At 41.8% G+C, this 19,854-nt stretch overlaps 1 protein-coding gene across 2 annotated transcripts in view; it reads right to left on the bottom strand.

The window, feature by feature from the left end:
- RIMS2 (regulating synaptic membrane exocytosis 2) overlaps positions 1 to 19,854 on the bottom strand; it is a 1,859,827-nt gene that overhangs the window by 581,087 nt on the left and 1,258,886 nt on the right. For both annotated transcript variants that reach the window (XM_086966100.1, XM_086966101.1), the window contains one exon: positions 13,408 to 13,473. In XM_086966100.1, the coding sequence (XP_086822226.1) occupies positions 13,408 to 13,473 (66 nt within the window). The remainder of the gene's footprint in view (positions 1 to 13,407; positions 13,474 to 19,854) is intronic.

The following is a 19,854-nucleotide window of genomic DNA, read 5'->3' as shown; positions in this document are numbered from 1 at the left end:
CAACAGTGAAGAATTTGCTGAGTCCAGCAGGGGCAAGATGGTTGAGGATCAAATCCTCTACAAGAAGGTCGACGGTGGTGCTCTCGGGATTTTCCGGCACTCCCACCAAGCGTATGTTTCGCCGGGCCCTATTTTCATGTTCATCCAGTCGTCGGGCCATCAAGTCTTGCGACGATCGTAGTTTGCCGATTTCCGACTGTGCGTCCGCCACATCTCGTGATAAGACTGGAGGTCTTTAAATCCAAGGCCTTGACCCTCTCATTAGTCTTGGCCAGATCAGCCCTGATAAGTGTAACATCGACAGCCACAGTATCGATCTTGGAGGCAAGAGCCTCATACTGTTGTCCCATATCAGCTTTCATCCCAGTAATGGCGCTCATAAGGTCCTGGAGAGAAACCTCCGTTGGCATAGTAGAGTCCGTCCTGGGGTCTGCAAGAGTACGGCCGGTACTGCCGGGGAACCCTTCGGTTGCGTATAGCGGTCCATAACATTAGTCTGAGTAGGTCCCCCACGGATCGGCGTCTTTGTCTTGCGACTCTCGAACTCAGGTTTGGAAGCCATATTGGAATCTGTGCCCCCAATGGGCCCTCTGGACCTAGTGAAAATGGCCGGTGCTGAAGGGATACAGAATCAGATTTTTTTGGGCCAAAACGGTAGAATGCGGATCAAGGGATAAGTCAAGAGTAAAGAGATGTGGTAGGACAACACAGCGGGTCGGAGCTGCACCGACTTGGGAGCCGATCCGCTTGTAGAATAGTCACTCAAAGGGCCGAGGAGAAATCAAAACTGAAAGCGACAATGAGGCCGACTGGGGAGATGTCCCTCAGGCCGTTGTTGTTGACTTACTCCTCGGCCCACCGAAGCAGCAGAGTCCCCGGTCTCGATCGGGGTGGGCCAGAAAGATGAAGTTGACTTAAAATCGGCTCCCGACGTCCAAATTCAATTTTTGAAAGGATAGTAGAGTCAGCAAGAGTAGATCTTCAAAGGCCCATAATAATAACCAGGATATTTTGAGGATAGTCGCGAGAGGGCGGCGCGGGTCTCGGGAGCCCTCTGCTTATCTGACCATCTTGGACGCCCGCATAGCTCCTCCGGCACTGACATTGTTAATATATTATGCTAGTATGTTTTGAACCTTTTTATGGGACACTTTAGGTCCTTTTTACTGTTAGAGAGATATGGGGTAACAAGAATCGAAAATTCCTCACTTTATTTTGGTGCAAAGATATCTTTTAACAATGAAGGTAAGGGGGGTTGTGGTGCATTTGTTTAGAACACCACTGTCAACCTCTGTTCTACAGTACTGATTCATAGGTTAGTAAAGTTAACACTTCACTTAATCACAGGCTAGGACTGCACAGTTCAGCTAAGGTCTATATTTTTTTATTTCAGTTTAATACTGATTTAAAAACTGGTAACCAACACACATGATTTAAACTTAGCGAAGCAAGGGGCAATTGAGAGGCAATGGTGGACCATCCACATGCCTAGTATGATCTTCAATACTTCATCGTACACATACATGGAAAGAATTTGGGGGAACAATATTGAGCATTTAGTCAGTCATTATAGTCTTGACCTTCTCACGGTGAATTGCAGTGCCCTTCACACATGGTGGGAGACATGTCTACAGACATATTTTTCAGGCAAAGAGGGGATGATGCTCCTCAGGAACATGAAATTGGATTGAGGGACGCACACCAGAAATACAGTTAATATATGATTTAACAACTGTGGCACTGGACTCCCTTTAAACTGCACAAGGCAAAGCTTAGCCAGCATTCACAATGCTGGAGATATCGAACAAGGGACAGTGTATTGTCCATATCCTGTGGAACTTTACAAGAGTGAGGGGATATTGGCCAAAATTAAGGTACACTCTAAAGGTAGATCTAGACATGACGAGGAACCTTACAGCTAAGATTGTGGTCTTACACAATACCTCGGATCTTACACCCATAGACTTTCACATGAAATGTTGATTATTCACTGCACTTGCAGTTGCAAAGATTCTTTTTTTAAGGCTCTGGAAGAAGGCTACCATCCCTAGTTTATGAAACTTCTTAGACGATTTGCAAAAAAATGTCTGCCTTCTGAAGAAGGATGGTGTGTAACACTTAGGTCACTGACCAAGAGGTTAAACTATTTCTCAGATTATCTGACTGGATAATAATGCTGATAGAGAGAGGATTAGGGAACATATTGTTTACTATGGTTTCATATTTCCCCTTGTTTTTAAGATGTGATAATAAGAGCCTGTAGGGGAAGTAGAGTAGACCTAGGGGAACAAGTAGGACGAGGCGCCCAGAATATGATGAGGTTTGAATAGAGAAACAAGTGATGGGCTATGGGGGTAACCTACCTCGGTTCTTCATAATGTGGGCCCGATACTGGTTCGCTGGGAACCCTGTTCTTTTCACAGTTTACAAGGGTTTCCCATATGATGAGGTTTACTCGACAAGTTGAATTAGTGTGGCTGTACATAACACTATTCCCCCCCACTGCACGCTCTGGGCCTGTTTAAATGGTGGGAGAGAAGGAAATGGACTTTGTATTTAAATGTGGGATTTCAATGTTCCAAATCTTGACTTGATATATATATTCCCATTTAGATTGTTTGCTTTGTGTGAATAAGGTGATGTGCACTGGCTTTTTCGTTAATTAAGGATATGGAAATTTAAATGGCACTGTACAAGGATCAACCCACTGCTGCAGGGTGGCAGAGGATGACAGTGGAAGCGAGGGACTGTTGACAGCTGAAAGGGGGCCCGCACCGGGCCTCCCCAATGGATAGTGAGAATTGGCATCAGCCATGAGTTCACTGTAGCCTTTTGTGAGTGGGGTGGAGTGGGAAACTTTATACTGTTATTGCTTTATCACTGCACACAAGTAACACATCTTTATCCTTAGCTGGGTTGGCTGCACAATGATCTGAGAGTTTTATATCTAAGTCTGCTCTGAGAACAGGCATAGCCAAGAAACATGCACCCTCTAAGCCAGTTGCTTGTGTAGTTGGGGATGGGGTGACAGATGCTTCATGTTCAGAAGTGTAGGGAGGGGCAGAGTTGGGTTAGGTTTCTGTTCAACTTTAGTTTAGTTGCTTTACAAGTTAATCTGCCTGATTGCCTGCGTGATATTTGCAAGCTGGTCTAAACCACCATGACGGACATGCAGGATACATTTACCACTCTGTGCTGGAATGTTAATAACCTGAATAAAAAGATTAAGAGAGGCACAGTAATCTAAATATTTAAGCGCCATTCTCCTTCGGTAGTAATACTACAAGAAACACACTCATTAGGCTGTTATGTATTGCGGCCAGGATGCTACTCTAGTATGCTGGTTACATGAATAACTCAAGAGGGTCACCATACTGCCTTATAAGCACTTCCCGATGCAAGTAGCCGAAACCCATTATGACAAACTGGGCTGATTTGTCGCAATATAAGGGGACATGAAGGACACCCACTGGTTCCTCACCTACATTTATGCCCACCTACACTGGTGGCAGACACTCTACAAGCACTCACAGGATACTCCTACAATCCCCTCCGGGGCACACACTGATCGGAAGTGATTTCAACTTGGTCATGGACCCTGATCAGGACACCAGTAACCCTCATGTATTCAAATCATTTAGTATGCAGTCATGGGCCACTTCCTTAGCTCTAACTGATGCTTGCCAACTGCTGCACCCACAGAATGCAGAATACACTTTCTATTCCCGATTCCATAAATCCCACTCCCAACTAGACCACTTCTTTGTGCCCTCGACTGACATAATCAGTATGACCAGCTACCAGATCCTGCCATGCGCCCTCTTGGATCATGCCCTGATCACTTACACTAAAACACCTCAGACGGTGGCAGTAGGTCCAGTGGCATATGGTGGCTTAAGAATCTTTTTTTTATTGGCACCCTAAGACAAAAAATACTGGATTATTTTTACACAAACAGAAGCATAGTAGACTTTACGTCTACTCTTGGGTAGTCAATAAAAGTGGGGCTGCGGGGACAGATAATATCCTGCCAGATTGCAACAAAAAGGCTGGGGCCTTCTGCACTTGGAAAATACCATACACAAGCAGAGGTGGATCAGGAAGGGATGCTGGATGACTGTCATAGACAAAAAACAGACATGCTGAGACTGGCACTCCAGTACAAGATGCTGGACTCTGCATCCTCTGTGTACAATCAATCAACCAATCTAACATTTGGAGAGTGTGGCAAATCACCTTTGGGGGTCATGAGGTGCTTCTTGCTGCTGCATGGTGGGTTCTCATTCGAACATCCAGGTCTTTAGTTCTCTCCTGAATTGCTGGAGCGAAGGGCGATCCTTAGGTGCAGGGGGACGGAGTTCCTTGTCTTGGCTGCCAGGTGTGAGAAGGATCTGGTTCAGCGGATCTGGGCAGTGTATGTGAGGAAGTGGGATTGAGAACGGAGGTGCCTGGTTGGTTGGTGGAATGTCAGTCATTTGTTGAGGTATGCTGGTCAATTGTAGTGTTGGGCTTTTTAGGATTGGGTCCGCATCTTGAATTGGCATCTCTTCTGTATCAGGAGCCAGTGAGTCCTTCTGAGCAGGCTGAGGATGAGTCTTGCCACTGTGTTGTGTATTATCTGAAGTCTCTTCAGGAGGCGTGACATGATTCCCATGTAAATTGCGTTTTAGTAGTCCAGCCTGCTTGTGACGTACTCCTGCGTGATGGTCCTTCTGGTGTTGACTGGGAGCCTATTGCAGAGGGTATGAAAACAGGCGGATGAGACTGCGTTAACCTGTTGTTCCATCAAGAGCTTGCTGTCCAGGTTGATGCCAACTTCGCATGCATGGTCTGTTGGGGCCGGTGGCAGACCGAGACTCGCGGGTCCCCATGTGTCATTCCAGAGTGAGGGGTTGTCCAAAGATGACGACTTTCATCTCGTCTGTGTCGAATTTCAAACAGTTGTTTCTCATCCATTTGGTGACATCTAGCACGCAGGTGTGGAAGTTGGCTCTGGAGGTGGAAGGGTCAGCAGTCAGCAAAATGATGAACTGGGTGCGGTCGGTGTAAGAGATAATGTTGAGTCTGTGTGATCTGAAGATGTGTGCCAAGGGAGTCATGTAGGTGTTGAAGAGCGGGGGACTGAGTAACAAACCTTGGAGGACTCCACAGATGATCTTCTTGAGCCCTGATGTGAACAGTGGGATACAGATTATCTTGGTTCGTCTAGAGAGGAACAATGCGATCTATTTGAGAAAGCGCCCCTGGAAACCAATTTTGTGGAGTCTGTTGATCAATATGTGATAAGAGACTGTGTCAAAAGCAGCTGATAGGCCCAGAAGTTTGAGGGCCACCTTTTTACCACAGTCCAGGAAGGGCCCTGATGTCGTATGTGGCTGCTACCATGGCCATCTGGGTTTTGTGGTTGGCTAGAAATCCAGATTGGGAGGGTTCCGAGAGATTGAGGTGCTCCAGGTGGTGGTTGGTGGGTCCCTTTCTCGAGGATCTTAGTTGGGAATGGGAGTGGAGAGATGGGCCGGTAGTTCTTGGGATCAGTTTGATTGGTGGGGGGGGGGGGTTTCAGGAGGGGTCTCATTTTGGCATGTTTCCAGTCTTCAGGGAAGGAGGCAGATATGATGGAGGTGTTTAGGACCTTTTTGAGTTGGTCACCAATTGTCTTGTTTCCAAGGTTAAAAACGTGGTGGATGCATGGATCTGTGGGTGCTCATGAGTTCAGAGGGTATATGATGGAGATAGTGTCTTGCATGGTGTGGAGGCCCCATTGGGTGCAGAGGTGTTACAGGTTTGTGTTTGTGGGTGTGGGCTGGGAGATACTTTTGACAGCAGAGGGTTGGGGTTCAAAGTTCTCATAGATTAACTAGATCTAGTTGTGGAAGAGGTTTACCAGAGTGTTGCACAATACTTGACAGGGTGTGATGTTGTTCTCTGCAGCGGTGGGATTGGAGAATTCCTTCATGATTGTGAGTTTCTTGCTGCCTTTGGAGATTGCTTCAATGTGGTCTACTAGGGCCTTCTTTTTGTTTCTTTCAGGAGATGGTGGTACTGTTTGAGGGCTGTCTTGAAGGTGGCACGGTCTGCCATTTTTCTGCTGATGAGCGACTTCCTTTCTAGTTGTCGGCTGATGCACTTGGTGGATTCCGGTTCCTCCGTGAACCAGCTGGCCTTTTGGTCAGTCCTTTTGAGTTGGCTGTCTTAGTGGGGGGCAACTGTGTCGGCACATTCTGTGACCCAAAGGGAAAAGTTTTTTTGTTGCTTGATCTGGATCAGTGTTGGGATTGGGATGTGGGAGCTACGAGTGTTGTTCTATTGGTCTTCTGATTTCCTTTTCCAGTCTCTGCATGTGGAGCTGTGGTGCATGGAACCTGTGTTGGTGGATCCTGAGATGGTGAAGTGGATGTAATGGTCTTTCCAGTTAAGTTGTGTTCCGTGGCTGTATTTGACTCTGTAGCTGGAAGCGGAGATGAAGTTTAGTGTGTGTCCTGAGAACGTAGGTGGGGTTTATGATCAGTTGCTTGAGGTTGCTGTTGTTCTTGCTCTCCAGGAGGTAGGTCATGTTGGTGTCACTGAGTTGTCAAGGTGGAAGCTGAGAGCCCCTAGAAGATGTAGTGCTCAAAGGCAATGGCAATCAGAGTAATGCAGTCCGGGATTGCATTGCCGAAGCTGGGGCATGATCCGGGTGGTCTGTAGGCAAGGGTGCTCTAATGGTGCTTTTTTCATCTGTGTGTAGTTGAAAGTTGAGATGTTCCATAATCGAGGTTAGGGTAGGGCCATTCATCGGATGGTGTCCTTGTAAATGATAGAAATTCCAACTCTGTGTTTGTTGGTCCTGTCCAGGTGTGTTTTTTGTATCTTTTGGGGGTGGGGAACGCGATGTCTGGTGAGGAGGCAGGATTCAGACAGTTTTCTGTGGAGAAGATGGCGTACGGGAAGAGGGATGAGATTGTGTCCTAAATTTCCATTCTGTGTTTGCCAAGTGATCATGCATTGAGTGGGATGCACTGGAGGGTGTCTGTGGTGGTCTTGGTAGGCGTATTGGGTGTGGTCATGTTTGCAGTGTTTCTGGTGTTGCCATCTGGTTCTGTCCTGCAGGTGAAGCAGTAATGTCGTCACAAGAACGGTTCCTTGGTGGTGCGTGGGGATGTGTAGTAGCATGGGTTGTTGAGGTGTCCATGGTAAAGAGCTCACACTCACAGAGGGAAAGAAATGGGACCTAGAAGAACCACTCACTGTCAAGGAAATTCTAGAAGATTTTCAATAATTCACAGTAGGGAAAACAACCAGCCCCAACAGCTTTCTATTCGAAATGTGCAAATGGCATGCACGCAGCTGGCCCCACCATTGCTTGACATGTATAATGAGGCCCTAAAGAGAGGATAACTCCCCTCCTGAACTTCGTGGGGCCACTATTACAGTGATGATACGAAACCACAAAAACCACTAGATAAATGCGACTCGTACAGGCCTGCTTTATACTTAACATGGAGACCAACATTTTTAAAAAGGTGTTTGCGAACAGGTTGGGGAAAATTATTATGACCCTGGTTAACTCTGACCAAGTTACTTCATGCGTGGATGTAGTACTTGCAACCGCATTTACTGTTTGAATTACATCCTAACACTTTCCGATACAGTGACCGAACGCAAAGCCATGGTCTCTCATACAGTTTGAAAAGGAATTTGACTCTGTTCGATGGAATTTTGGGTTGCCTATGAATTTCTGCCCTCTTTTTGGCAGATATATATCTTGATACTTTACTATAAACAATGGGACAGAGTCAGGGTAAATGGAGAGAAATCCCCTATTGGTAATATCGAACAAGGCATCAGACAGAAATTCCACTTATCACTTCTAGTCTTTGTCCTGGTCTTTGAAACACTGGCAGTTTGGCTCAGGAGAGACACCAAGCTCACCACGTTCTACTGGCTAGGGGGCCTGAAGGACAGACTGTGACTTTATGCTGATGACATCCAGGACGACATTAGCAATCTGGAAACTTCCCTTGGCTGATTTCCATGCTTTAAATATATGCACACACATCAGGACTGATGATAAATTGATCCACATTTACCTTCATCCCACTGATAGGTGAACAAGATGATATAAAGGCCACTACTCCCCTGCATTGGGAGTCTCATATTTCAAATACCTAGGGAAGCACATAGCACTCTCTATGTGGGACCTTAATGTTAGACTCTTCGTAGCTAAAGCAAAGAGATATGTACATCTGGAAGAGCCTCTCACTAACCATAGTGGGCGGGGGAGTCCTGTTGAAGATGATCTCCCTTCCAGGACCACTTTACACACTGCAGAACTACCTTCACACTAAACCGCCTATCTTTATCAATACTTTTCAAGCCTCTATCGTAAAATTCTTATGGGCGGGAGACAACTGCGCATCTCATACCAGAAATTAGTTCTGTCACTGTACGAGGGCTTAGGAATAGCAGACGTCTGCCTCTATTATTGGTACTGACAAAAAATTGGGCAACCCAATAAACCCTTAGAGGTTTGGGTGAAACTAGATCAAGATACGGTAAACATGTCTACAAGGGATTTAGTTATAGAAAATCTTATTGATTCAAAGAGCTGTATCAATAAAGCCCGAATTAGTGACTTAAAGCAAACAGATTGGCAGAATCTCTAATATTCATTCAAAGCGAGTGTATCAACAGAAAAATAGGTGTATACTTTAAAAATACAAATGTACATAGAAAAGTCTGTTTATAACGAAGGGTACAAAATGCAAATCACATAAATACAAAAGTGGCTGAGATAGATTGTTTATACATTAGCTAATTTCTCATAAACACTTTTGTTGTAACCCATTTTAAATATTGTCCTGTGAGGAGAACCTCATTGTATAAACAATGAACGTTTCCAAAAGTTTTTTCTTTATGCATGAAAATGGGCTGAATTGCCAACATTTCATGCTTTTATCTGTAAGACCATATTCAGGACAAAATGTTCATATGTTGACTGAAGACCTCAATGTCAAACGAATAATCCAATAAATTGTATGTGTCAAGCAAGTACTAACTATGGAAAAAGAGATATACACCTGTGAAAAAAGAAAAATTAAAAGAGAAAAATATGTCAATAGAATAAAACCTGGGTAAACAGAAGCGCAATTATAGAGATACAAGGGTAATGTGCTGCAGGACAGTTCATTGCTCTGGACATTGGACTGAAAAAAGGGCATACACTGACTTAGTGCAGAAGTGGAAAAAATATGTGAACCAGTGCTACTGTTTAGACTGGACGTGAAGCTAAAATAACTATATTTGCTTCATTATGCAGATCAAAATCATCAAATGAATTCAATCTGTAGTAATTCTCAGAAATGGAGCAAGAATGGCCTCTGGAGTCTGTGACAACAAACCAGATGAATATGTAGTGAATGACTGTACCTCAAAAACATGATCCTTAAAGAGGAGTCTATATCAAACTTATAACCACTAGAGAAGATAGGCTTATTGACCAACAGCACAATGTCTCTTCTAGTGGTTGTAGAGACACACAGTGCATATCTGTACTTAGCAACCCACTGACCTTATTGATACTTAGGCAAGTGACCCACGCCCTAAAGAAGACTAGATAGACAATAGTTGATGTTTGCTGTCGTTTAAAACTCACAGGCAGTTTAAACTGAGGCTCCCTAATTTAAGTGAAATAAAAATCTCCACCTACTATGGATGATTTATGCTGACAAGAAAATAGTTTGTGATGAAAAGATCCATGATAGAACTACTCAGCTTAAAACCAAAGACATAAATCAGAGACAATCCATTCCATGGAAACACAGTGACCTTCGGGGCATTTTAGCTTTTCTATAACAGCCAAATATTATCAATTAATGGTGGGCTCAACACTAATCGGGAAGACCCCCGCAAATGCACTAGAGCTGTGGGCCCTCAAGCAATATGGAACGCTAGACTTGCTCGCCAACCCCTGCAGCCACAGAGCCCTCCCCCCAGTGACCAAAGCATCTGGTATGTGTTGGCACCAAGCACTACACTAGATTAAGTGGCAAGGTGTGCTGACAGCTAAAACTCCACTAAGGGAGGAACCTAGCTGAAACACACAGTTAAACTGTAGGGCTTCAAATCATGGGACCCCATAGGGTTATCCAAGCTCAAGGATGTCTGGGAGGGTAGTTCTATATGCTCATTTCAACACCTAGCTGACACAAACGTGATGAATAAATCACAGTTTTACCAATACTTGCAGCTTCGCTAAGTGCTGGTGGTTTTTCTCACCCCACGGCAAACACTTCTGACTTACAATCCCCTACAGGCACCATACTGACTGGGGAACTAACTGATCCCCACCCTATAACATACACTAGCAAACAATGCACAATCCGGAGGGGTGCTGTGGAACCGCTGGGAAATAGATGAAGGCACACTTGAATGCGAAGACTGCCTCAAGGCAAAAATGTCCCCTAGGGTGTTGGCAATCTCCATGAGATTATGATTAATCAAACTTAAATATCTTTACCAGATATACTATAGCCCCACTAGATTGCAAAGAATGAATAATGATTTGGATCTACACTGCCTGAGATGTAAGACAACTCTGGGAACCTTTTTCCGTGCAATCTGGGAATGCCTGATCAGACAACATTGTTGGCACAATATTTACAACATACAACAACTAAAGAGTGACTCATAGGTGCTGTGGTCAGAAATAGAACCCCAAGCTACCAAAAAAGAGGCTCACACCAAAAGTGATGAGACGTTGTTAGTGGAACTCAAAAGTGCTGCACACACAGTGGGAAAAATAACTTATTTATAAGAATAACCCTCACTCACCCTAGTGGTGACATGTTTCATCATAGGGTTCCCACTGGAGGAACCGAATGTCCCTCCAGTGTGCTTCGACGCCTGATTTACAGCGGAGCTGGTTGTTGTAAATCACAGGGCTACTCCCACGTAGCCCTGTGATTTTACTATTCGGGCGGCGCCAGTGATTGAAGTAGGTTGCAGGCGGGGAGCCGCTATTTTACAAGTAAGTGGTGAGACAGCGAGGCGACTGATAGATTATGGAAACTTTGACTAGTGCGGGGGAAGTCCGTTTAAGAGGTTACGCTGCTAATGCCATTCTTCGTATTATTTTACAGAAAAAGTAGCGTGAAGAATACCCCCTCCGCTAGCCCATGAGGATAGCACCATAGGAAAGTGTTGTGAGTAAGCCATGTTGGATTTCCATTTTTAAACTTTCACAGCGTCTCAATCGTTCTCTGAGAGGGGAAGGTTGGGTCTATATGGTGTTTGTTTTGAGTTGGCTCATTTTTTGCACTAAGGGGTCAGGATTTGACTACCCTTTGACGCTCAAATAAACGTGTGTTTGCCGCATTGACTATAATTGGGCACTTTTGGCTGGCAACATTGAGCGGGCATAATTATTTAACAAATCCTATTGACAAATAAAGCATAACGTGTTCGTAATATTGGACATGATATTAAAAAATTCACTTATGAATCGCCTTTGGGGTGGATGTTATACATTATACCACTCATCAGTGAACTTAGGTGCTGCAATTGAATGTGCCTGTCATGCAGGGGAACGCAACAGCCACAGAACAGATGGCTGTGAGATAAATAAATGTTTCTATGTCTTTAATGCTGTGATTAATTATTCAACAGGTTATGGCCCCTGGGAATTCTAGGAGTGCCAACACGGGTAATTCCGTGAGTTGTTTTTAAATATTGCTATTTTCACACATCATATCCACTCGGTTGGACACGCCTTAGCGAGCGTGGACCACCGGGGATATTCACTTTTTTGGTCCTGAAGAAAGCTGCATAAAATTTGTAGACAGCTGAAACATGTCGACCTTTATTTAAGAGGATACAAGGGGTCAAAAAAATTACCTCTAAGATATCCCGTACACAGTTTTTAATGATATTAGCTGACCACTGAATACAATTGGTTCTGGCACAGCTAGTATCTTTTAATTTCACTACCACTATCACAAAACACACACTCAGTGGGAACCCTACGATGAAGCATGTCACCACTAGGGTGAGTGAGGGTTCTTCTTATAAATAAGTTATTTTTCCCACTGTGTGTGCAGCACTTTTGAGTTCCACTAACAACGTCTCATCACTTTTGGTTTGAGCCTCTTTTTTGGTAGCTTGGGGTTCTATTTCTGACCACAGCACCTATGAGTCACTCTTTAGTTGTTGTATATTTATCAGGGATATAGGAGTGACCTATGAGAATCCTTACTCTCTTGTTGTTAATATATACAATATTTACAACACCGTCACAGAGGTAGTGAGCAGCTCCGGGCAACCGAACCAAAACTAGTTTTGTTGGAACAGCTGGACAAAGTTGGGGGTAAGACGACAAGGCTCCTAGTGGCAATTACTCTTCTCATTGCTAAGAGGGACATGGCATCCCACTTGAGATTAGGATCTCCACTACTGATATCTGAATGTGCATGAGCGATGAATTACTGTGCCATAGCAGAATAAGCTGTGCATACATCGCAGGGCTGACCGGAAAAACACTGTACGGTCTTGGGGAAAATTGATGGCCTATTCCAAGACTTTTGAAGTACATGATTAACTTTTATGTAGCAGCAATAAATCAAGGAAATTTCCCAAAAGGGGCATTCAGTAGAGGTCACTCAGTATTGTTACTCTTACATGTTAACTGTACTATGTATGTTAAAAATTATAAACAAAGTTGATAAAAAAAGTGAGTATGAAAACTCAAAGAATTGAATAACGTAAAAGACTTCCACGGGCAATCTTCAACTATGAACTTTTTAAAAGAGATAATAAGGGCAAACATGGGCATACCTTAGAAGTGAAGATGGGCAAGAACATTTTAAAGACACATATGTAAAAGATATTTGATTTGCTAAAAAGTACGCTTTTATAGTACATATGGCATTTGAATATTTAAATGTTAAATAAGACACACAACGAGAATCAATAGAAAGTACAGTATACTGTGGATCTGTGTACCAATCTCATAGAAAAAAGGAGGCAAAAATCCCATCAAGGTTTAAAATGGTTTATACAAAAAGAAAACTTTAGTTAAGATGGGGTCAGAGTTGAGTTCCCAATGTTCAGGATGCTTGGAACACACAAGAGACCCAACCACAATTATTGGCCATTTTAGTATTATCACATTTATTATTGTTGCTTTCTTACAACAATGAAGTACAGAATAGTAGCACCATCCAAATAAAAACAAAAATGACAATAGTGATAACTGGATAAGCAGCATTGCAGAGGTAATGCAATTCATGTAGTCTATAGCTATGATAAACTAAGTACAATTAGCAAGTGAAATGGAAATGCTCTATGCTAATGTGCAAAGATTCCCATGCATTTCACCACAATCCACACACACACACACACACACACACACACACACCCTAATGCATATACCTTGAATTCCTCGAGTGTTGACCAATGGAGTGACTGATTCTGGAACGAGGAAGCGTGAGAAAATGGCTGCAGCCATGGCAGAAATAAGAACAATACAAAGATGAGAATGAAATGAAATACACAGGCACATGTGTGAATATGAAAAGTAGACATTTCTGAGAACAAAAGACTTATTTTTATATTATTTAGTCTCATTAATAAAACTCCACATGCTGTCATGGTAATTAAAATGTAGCTATACAGAATGCATAGTTGTGGCTAGAAAGATGTAGGCTGTCTATTTATTACATACTTATACTAATCCTCTGATGACTATATGCTTGGTTTCATTAAAGCTCCAAACCCGTCCATTTTTCGTAAAAATCCAATCATAATAAAAAATAGAAAGCTAAACGACAGCCCAATTTTACGTAAACATTTACAGCTCTGCATCTTTGTGGTTGGAAAATATAAATGTTGCACAGCCTTCTTTTTGTTTTGAGTACTGAGTGGGAAGTGAAACACACAAAGCCACTACCAAACAGTCCAAATGTGGGTTACTCATTTTTAGTGGAAATAAATGTAGACAATAAGGAGATTACATTTAAATATTCTGAATACTAGAACATTTAGTCATTTGAGTAAAACATTTTATGTTATTAAGTCACTATGTTTTATAGGAACTGAACAGCTTCACCTTGAATTGTCTTTAACAATGCTTTGTAACGAGACGAACCCTTGAATGAAAATTAATGCAGACAACAGTAAACTTGGATTTGCTTCATAATGGAGCTCTACATATAGTCCTGAAATTCGGGCAACATAGTAAAGAACGTGTTACTACATTCATGTTTTCTCATGTGGAAAAGAATATTCACAAGTTTCCCCAAATGTTCCTCATTAAGAGATATACCCTGGAATCAGATGACCGCAGCATGTCATGTAAATGGCAACACCACAGTGAGGTATGATTCAAAAGCGAAGAGGTGAAAGCGGACATGGTGTGCATTAACCAATGTGATGCAATATTCTGTGCTTCGGTAGCATGTACCCTCTTGAACCCACAGTCTGTAAATCATTTGAAAGCTGAGTAGTAACGTTTTGTCAATAGCAAATTAACTCAGGATTCAACATGTGAGGAGAGAATTGTGAGGCGTTAAGTACTAATGAAAGAATCTGTTCCACCACATGTGCTCCATTGGTAACCTACTTTAGGAACAGGGAGACTTAGGTTATAAGGCTGGCTTCTCCATTAGAGCAAATTATCCTGGTGAAACAACTTTCTGCCCTGTATCTCCTCTGTTCCATTGAGTTAAAAAGTAGGCAGCCATTGGAAGGAAGGCTACCAAGTATCAATCATTACATTTAAAAAGCACACACATCACAGGCACCGAAGATAACTATAGAAGTGAAGAGAAAAGTAAAGTTGTTTTATATTGTATGCTCACTGCTGATATTGTAATACACAGGAGTAAAGTCATACCCTCGAAGTAGTACTGCTACAATAAACTAAGAGGGACTAATGGAGCTCATCGTGTGCATCCCAGATTTCAACCAATGGGAAGCCGAATGGTGTTGCTGTATAAAAAATACTTAGTGTATATTATCTGACGTGTGATCTAAAACTGCAATCTTAGGTTTCCAGTAAAACAAAACACTTGTCTTCCTGCACCGTGGCTTTTTATAATGTCACCATAAACTATTGATAGCATCTTAATGATACACTATTTACACAATGCTGGATATGAAGCCTCTATGTGAAAAGTATCTGCATTCCGCAACACATTTGACTACAGAACAATTGGTCCATGTGCATCTAGCAGGCGAAAAACATACGTACAGATTAGAATAGTGTGACCACCAAATCATTTTATGTTCAATTATCACTAAAATCAATTGAATGGATCGAACATTAAAATAAACACACAAATACAACCTGTACATAATATTTAACAATTTAACTGTGTTTTGTGTGTGTCTTACCAAAGGTAAGTGACTATAAATCATTCCCACAACTATGGTCAATTATGTGAAGGAAATCGTACAGCAACAAAGTCTTATAAGGAGCACAACAACCCTTACAACTTTTTAAGTGTTTTGTTAACAGTCATTGGTCATTAAGTGTAAAGAATTTTGGATCATCGCGGCTGATTTATGGACCAAAACATACCGTACATGATTGATTAAAATAGATCCAAAAGTTCTCAGACCCACAGAGGACATTTGTATCATCTGCAGGTTACTTGTGCTGGACCAACACGCTTTATCAAATCTTGAACCACTCATTAAGGAATTTTAAGTCAATAGAGAAAGATGCCAGGGAGGAGCTGTGTGCAATATATCGGAACTGTGTCCTGTAATATTGTGTAAAATATTACTTTCCCTTCGAACTGGGGTCTACGAAACCGAACAAAAAAGTAATATTAGCAGAAATTAAACACGAGATGCACTCTGGTAATATTAGGAAGTTAAATTAAGTAATCACAAATCTGACTTTTCTCAGAGAGGCGTTTATTAGAACCAGGAATATAGCTAAGGCATTGAAGTATTTGATTAACCACTGGAGAGAAGCCAGTAGTTTAATGAGAGGAAAGAAATCCCAAACAATAATATTGATAATGGTGGAGAGGGTAATACTTAAGGAAGCTATTTGAAAGGACAAGGCAGTAATTTAATTTAATAGAAGTTAAAAATATTAAAATAGAAACTATGTATCAACTTTCAGCACATTGTATCTACATACTTATATATTTAAACATCCTATCATGTACATGGGTGAAATTCAAATTACGCCAGTATAATTTTAATAATCTTGTAAATTTGTGTTATGCTTGTAATGCAACATTCCCAAAATTACACCATTACATCACTTTGGGAAATAATGCACATCATTTATGCAAACAAATTATTGCAAACACACAGGAACAACAGAACACGAGCAACTGTTGTTTTCAGTGCTCTGAAGGAACCAGACACATATCTGTGTCACATATTATCAGGTAGCAATGTAACAGGTTGATAAAGACATCAACTAGAGCAGATGACATCAGAAATTATTGAAGAATAACGTGCCTTTAGCAAGAAAGAATGTGGGAGGGTATTTGAAAAATCTGAGAAACTGTGTGTCTATTAGGAAGAATGTCACCAAAAGTAAGTCACTTGTTCCAAAGGATACTCACATGAGGAAGTTGAGACCCATTCTCAAGGAAATAATATTTTAAGAATATCTGAATGGCAAATCATTTAAAGTGGCTTTTCAGATAGTTGAATGTGCTCCTAAACCATTAGGGGCTCCTTCTAAGATTTTTGAAGATCTGTAGCAAAAAAAAGACTGCTATTGAGGGATCTTTCCTATTTTCAGGCCAGAAACCTTATCAACTATTAGTTATATATACAAAAGCCATGGGTTTCTGTAAGTAGTAGTTTTGGCCTAACCTGTGGTCCAACCTATCCATGTGTTCCTCTGACTTCGCGGGATGAGCATATGAACATAAAGCTGAAGCAAGATCTTTTTAGAAAAATGGAAGTAAAAAATTATCATAGGACTACCCTGACAGAGTTGAATATGGATAAGGCGAAGATAAAAAAAAAAGTCCACAACTAATCCACCATCCTGGTTGGATGAGGCAGACAACTGTCTTTATCTTAAGATTTAGCAAGGGACAAGCATGCATATTGTCAAACGAAGAACCCAATAGGGACATTGGAGCTAAATCCACATCCCACAGTGGCACCAAAATTGGTGGAGAATTCTAAAGATTCCTTAAACCTCTCACAAATGTTGACAGGGTAGGTAAATATAAAAAGCAGACATAGTGTAGTTAGCAGGTGAAAGCAAGAATTGCAGATGACCAAGAGTGCTTTGTATAAGGCTGATGTCTGTTTAGAGTGTCAAAAATAGTGGAATGCAGTCCGAGTAATTAACAGTGGTTAAGATTCATTTTTTTGTTTTTCTACAGGGTATCATGACCCTTCTGTATGAAGTTATCAAGTGGTTAAAGGGTGACTGAGTTTGAGAAGGTGCAGGAGAAAGAGACGTGATCCATCTGAGGGTGGCTTAAACCAATCCTTTGACCCTGCATGCATGAAAATATCTGCTCTGGAAAAGAAAATCAGGCACAGGCAGTGCCTATGGTTTGTTTAAAGAGCTTAAGAAAGTGGCCAATCTTTTCTCCAAGAAGGAGCATGCTCATCAAAGGGCATGGTGGTCACTATTGATTTTATGTCTCCTAAAACCCAATCGAATGCTTCCATGCGTAGCTCCACACAAAGCCTCATTGATTTTGCTGTTTGTGCGAGGTACCTAATCTTGTAGGCATAGCCTGCTTTGCTGCTTCATTCCTATTCTTCAGATGTTGAGTAAATGGCCAATGATGATGCTCTGGCAACAACAAAGTAGCTAATTTTTACCTTTTTTAGGGAAGCTAATAAAAAAGTAATGCCTGAAGGGGCGATTTTCAACTTCAATGTAGACTGGGGTCTTCCCACTTAGCATATATTAAGTCAAGAAGAAAATAATTAAATGTCTGCCATGGCTCTAAATCTTGCAGTCTGGTTGAGAGAATATCTAGCAATGGATTAGATTTGGCTTGAGAAGTGTGCAGAGGGCAATTCCAAATAAACACCTTTCAGGCTAGTCATGGTATAGGAAGTGTTGTCTGAAAACTGACCTTCCATCATAGGAAAATTCCTTTCAGGAGAACTGACATGCCCATTCAAGTTTTGGATGTTTGGTAGGAGACCAATCTTTGATTACTCTGAGGGTGAGAAACTGTTGTCCCCACTTTTTACAACCTCCTGCCAAGATGTGTTTTTTCATAAAGAACAAGAGCCCCTCAGTCAAATCCTGGTGGCTTTCTAACTTCTAAACAGAGCTAATCTCCTCTTGACTTAAATAATATGTAGCCATATTAGGAGTGAGCGGACCCCAGACCGGGGGCTGGCATCAGCCCTAAAGCATCAAAGCGAAAACAGTAATCCACTTGCATCAGTGGTGTACCGCAAACTATTCCCCCTGCAGAATGTGAGGAGGAGCCCTTCATCCTCTCTTATCTGACAGATTCATTGACCTTGAACTGAATGGGTTTTGTCACAACGGTTGATTGATCACTGAAGGGTCAGAAGCCCCTTTGCACCGCAAAGACTGCAGAGGCCTGTGTTATGCCCATGTCTTGCATGACAGAGTAGTGAGTGCAAACAAAAAAGAGCCAAATGACAACAATGAAGTAGGAGTACAGGACTAAAGCCGGGCAGATCTGTAGTCTCTACTACTTGCATCATTACAGAGGCTGCTATTCCAAGGAGACAATATTTACAGTAGTGGCTGCAGAGGATTCCAAAGGTGTTAGGGTTTTGACTGAAGATATCCAACACGGTCAACAATGTTAATTTGCTCAAGGGAGTCCTTAGCAAGATGAAATTGTAAGTATTGAGGAACCAGCTTCTCCATAATAATACATCCACTTAAGAAGATGAAAAAGGGCCCCTCTCCTGGCTCTGCTATAGAGTGGGGCAAAGATTATTTTTATTATTGTGAAGCCATTTCAATGAGGGTACCTCTGAGAAGTTTTTTTCTAGGGCAATGAGAATATTGTTTCAACTTTGATGTTGGCTTCTCATGTGAAGCCATGTGTCACTTGTCCTCTCTCTTTCAAAGTATATGGTCACATGATGACATAGGTATGCTACTTGCCTCATTTATTATCATTCAGGTGTATGAGTGAGATTTAATACATACTATAGCTCTCATTAAGAGTGGACTGGGAAATGGACTAGTTAATCCCCCTACAGTTACTGATAACAGGGCTACTGGAAACTCTGGAGAAGGAATAATCCAACCCATTATGAGTTGAACTATGAAGGTTCACAATGAAATGAGGAATTACCAGGGGTATCTGTAGTTAGGGGTAACCTCCATTTTGGGCCTGACTTTTACACAGAGATTTTGTCAGCAGAAAGAGAGCAAAATCTGTGGTGAAGAACAAACATTTTATTTACATTTTTGTCAGAGGACAATTTTCTAGGCCTTATGCAAGTATACCTTAAGTTACTGAAAAACTTGCATTGCCCATTTGTGACCTCGTTCAGTTTCTCTTAAGCAGCATGGCTACAAGTACACATGACAACAATGTTAATATTTCCTTGTTAGTCTCACACATTAAAGGGAAATAAACAAATCCTAGTGTGTGAAGTAACTACAATGCCTTTTAACAGTGCCCAGAGACAATTTTTTTAGTACATCCTAGAGGAGTATGTCAGTATCATACTAGTATCGGACTATTTTTAACAATACTTTGAGAAGGTTTATCAAGACTTAGACCTTGAATTTGCTTGCGATTCTTTCACAATATCTTAGAAGATATTCTGTATCAAAGCATGTGTGTTTCTGTTTATATTTAAACTATAAAGTGCTATGGAAAACATGTACATATTCAGTCATTAAGCCTGGTCTACGAGTTCCGACAATCC

This window comes from Lissotriton vulgaris, chromosome 4_1 (genome assembly GCF_964263255.1).
Source record: "Lissotriton vulgaris chromosome 4_1, aLisVul1.2, whole genome shotgun sequence".
NCBI classification, from domain to species: Eukaryota; Metazoa; Chordata; class Amphibia; order Caudata; family Salamandridae; genus Lissotriton; species Lissotriton vulgaris.
The sequence above is the reverse complement of the archived record's forward strand: the minus strand, read 5'-3'. Positions and strand labels throughout refer to the sequence as shown.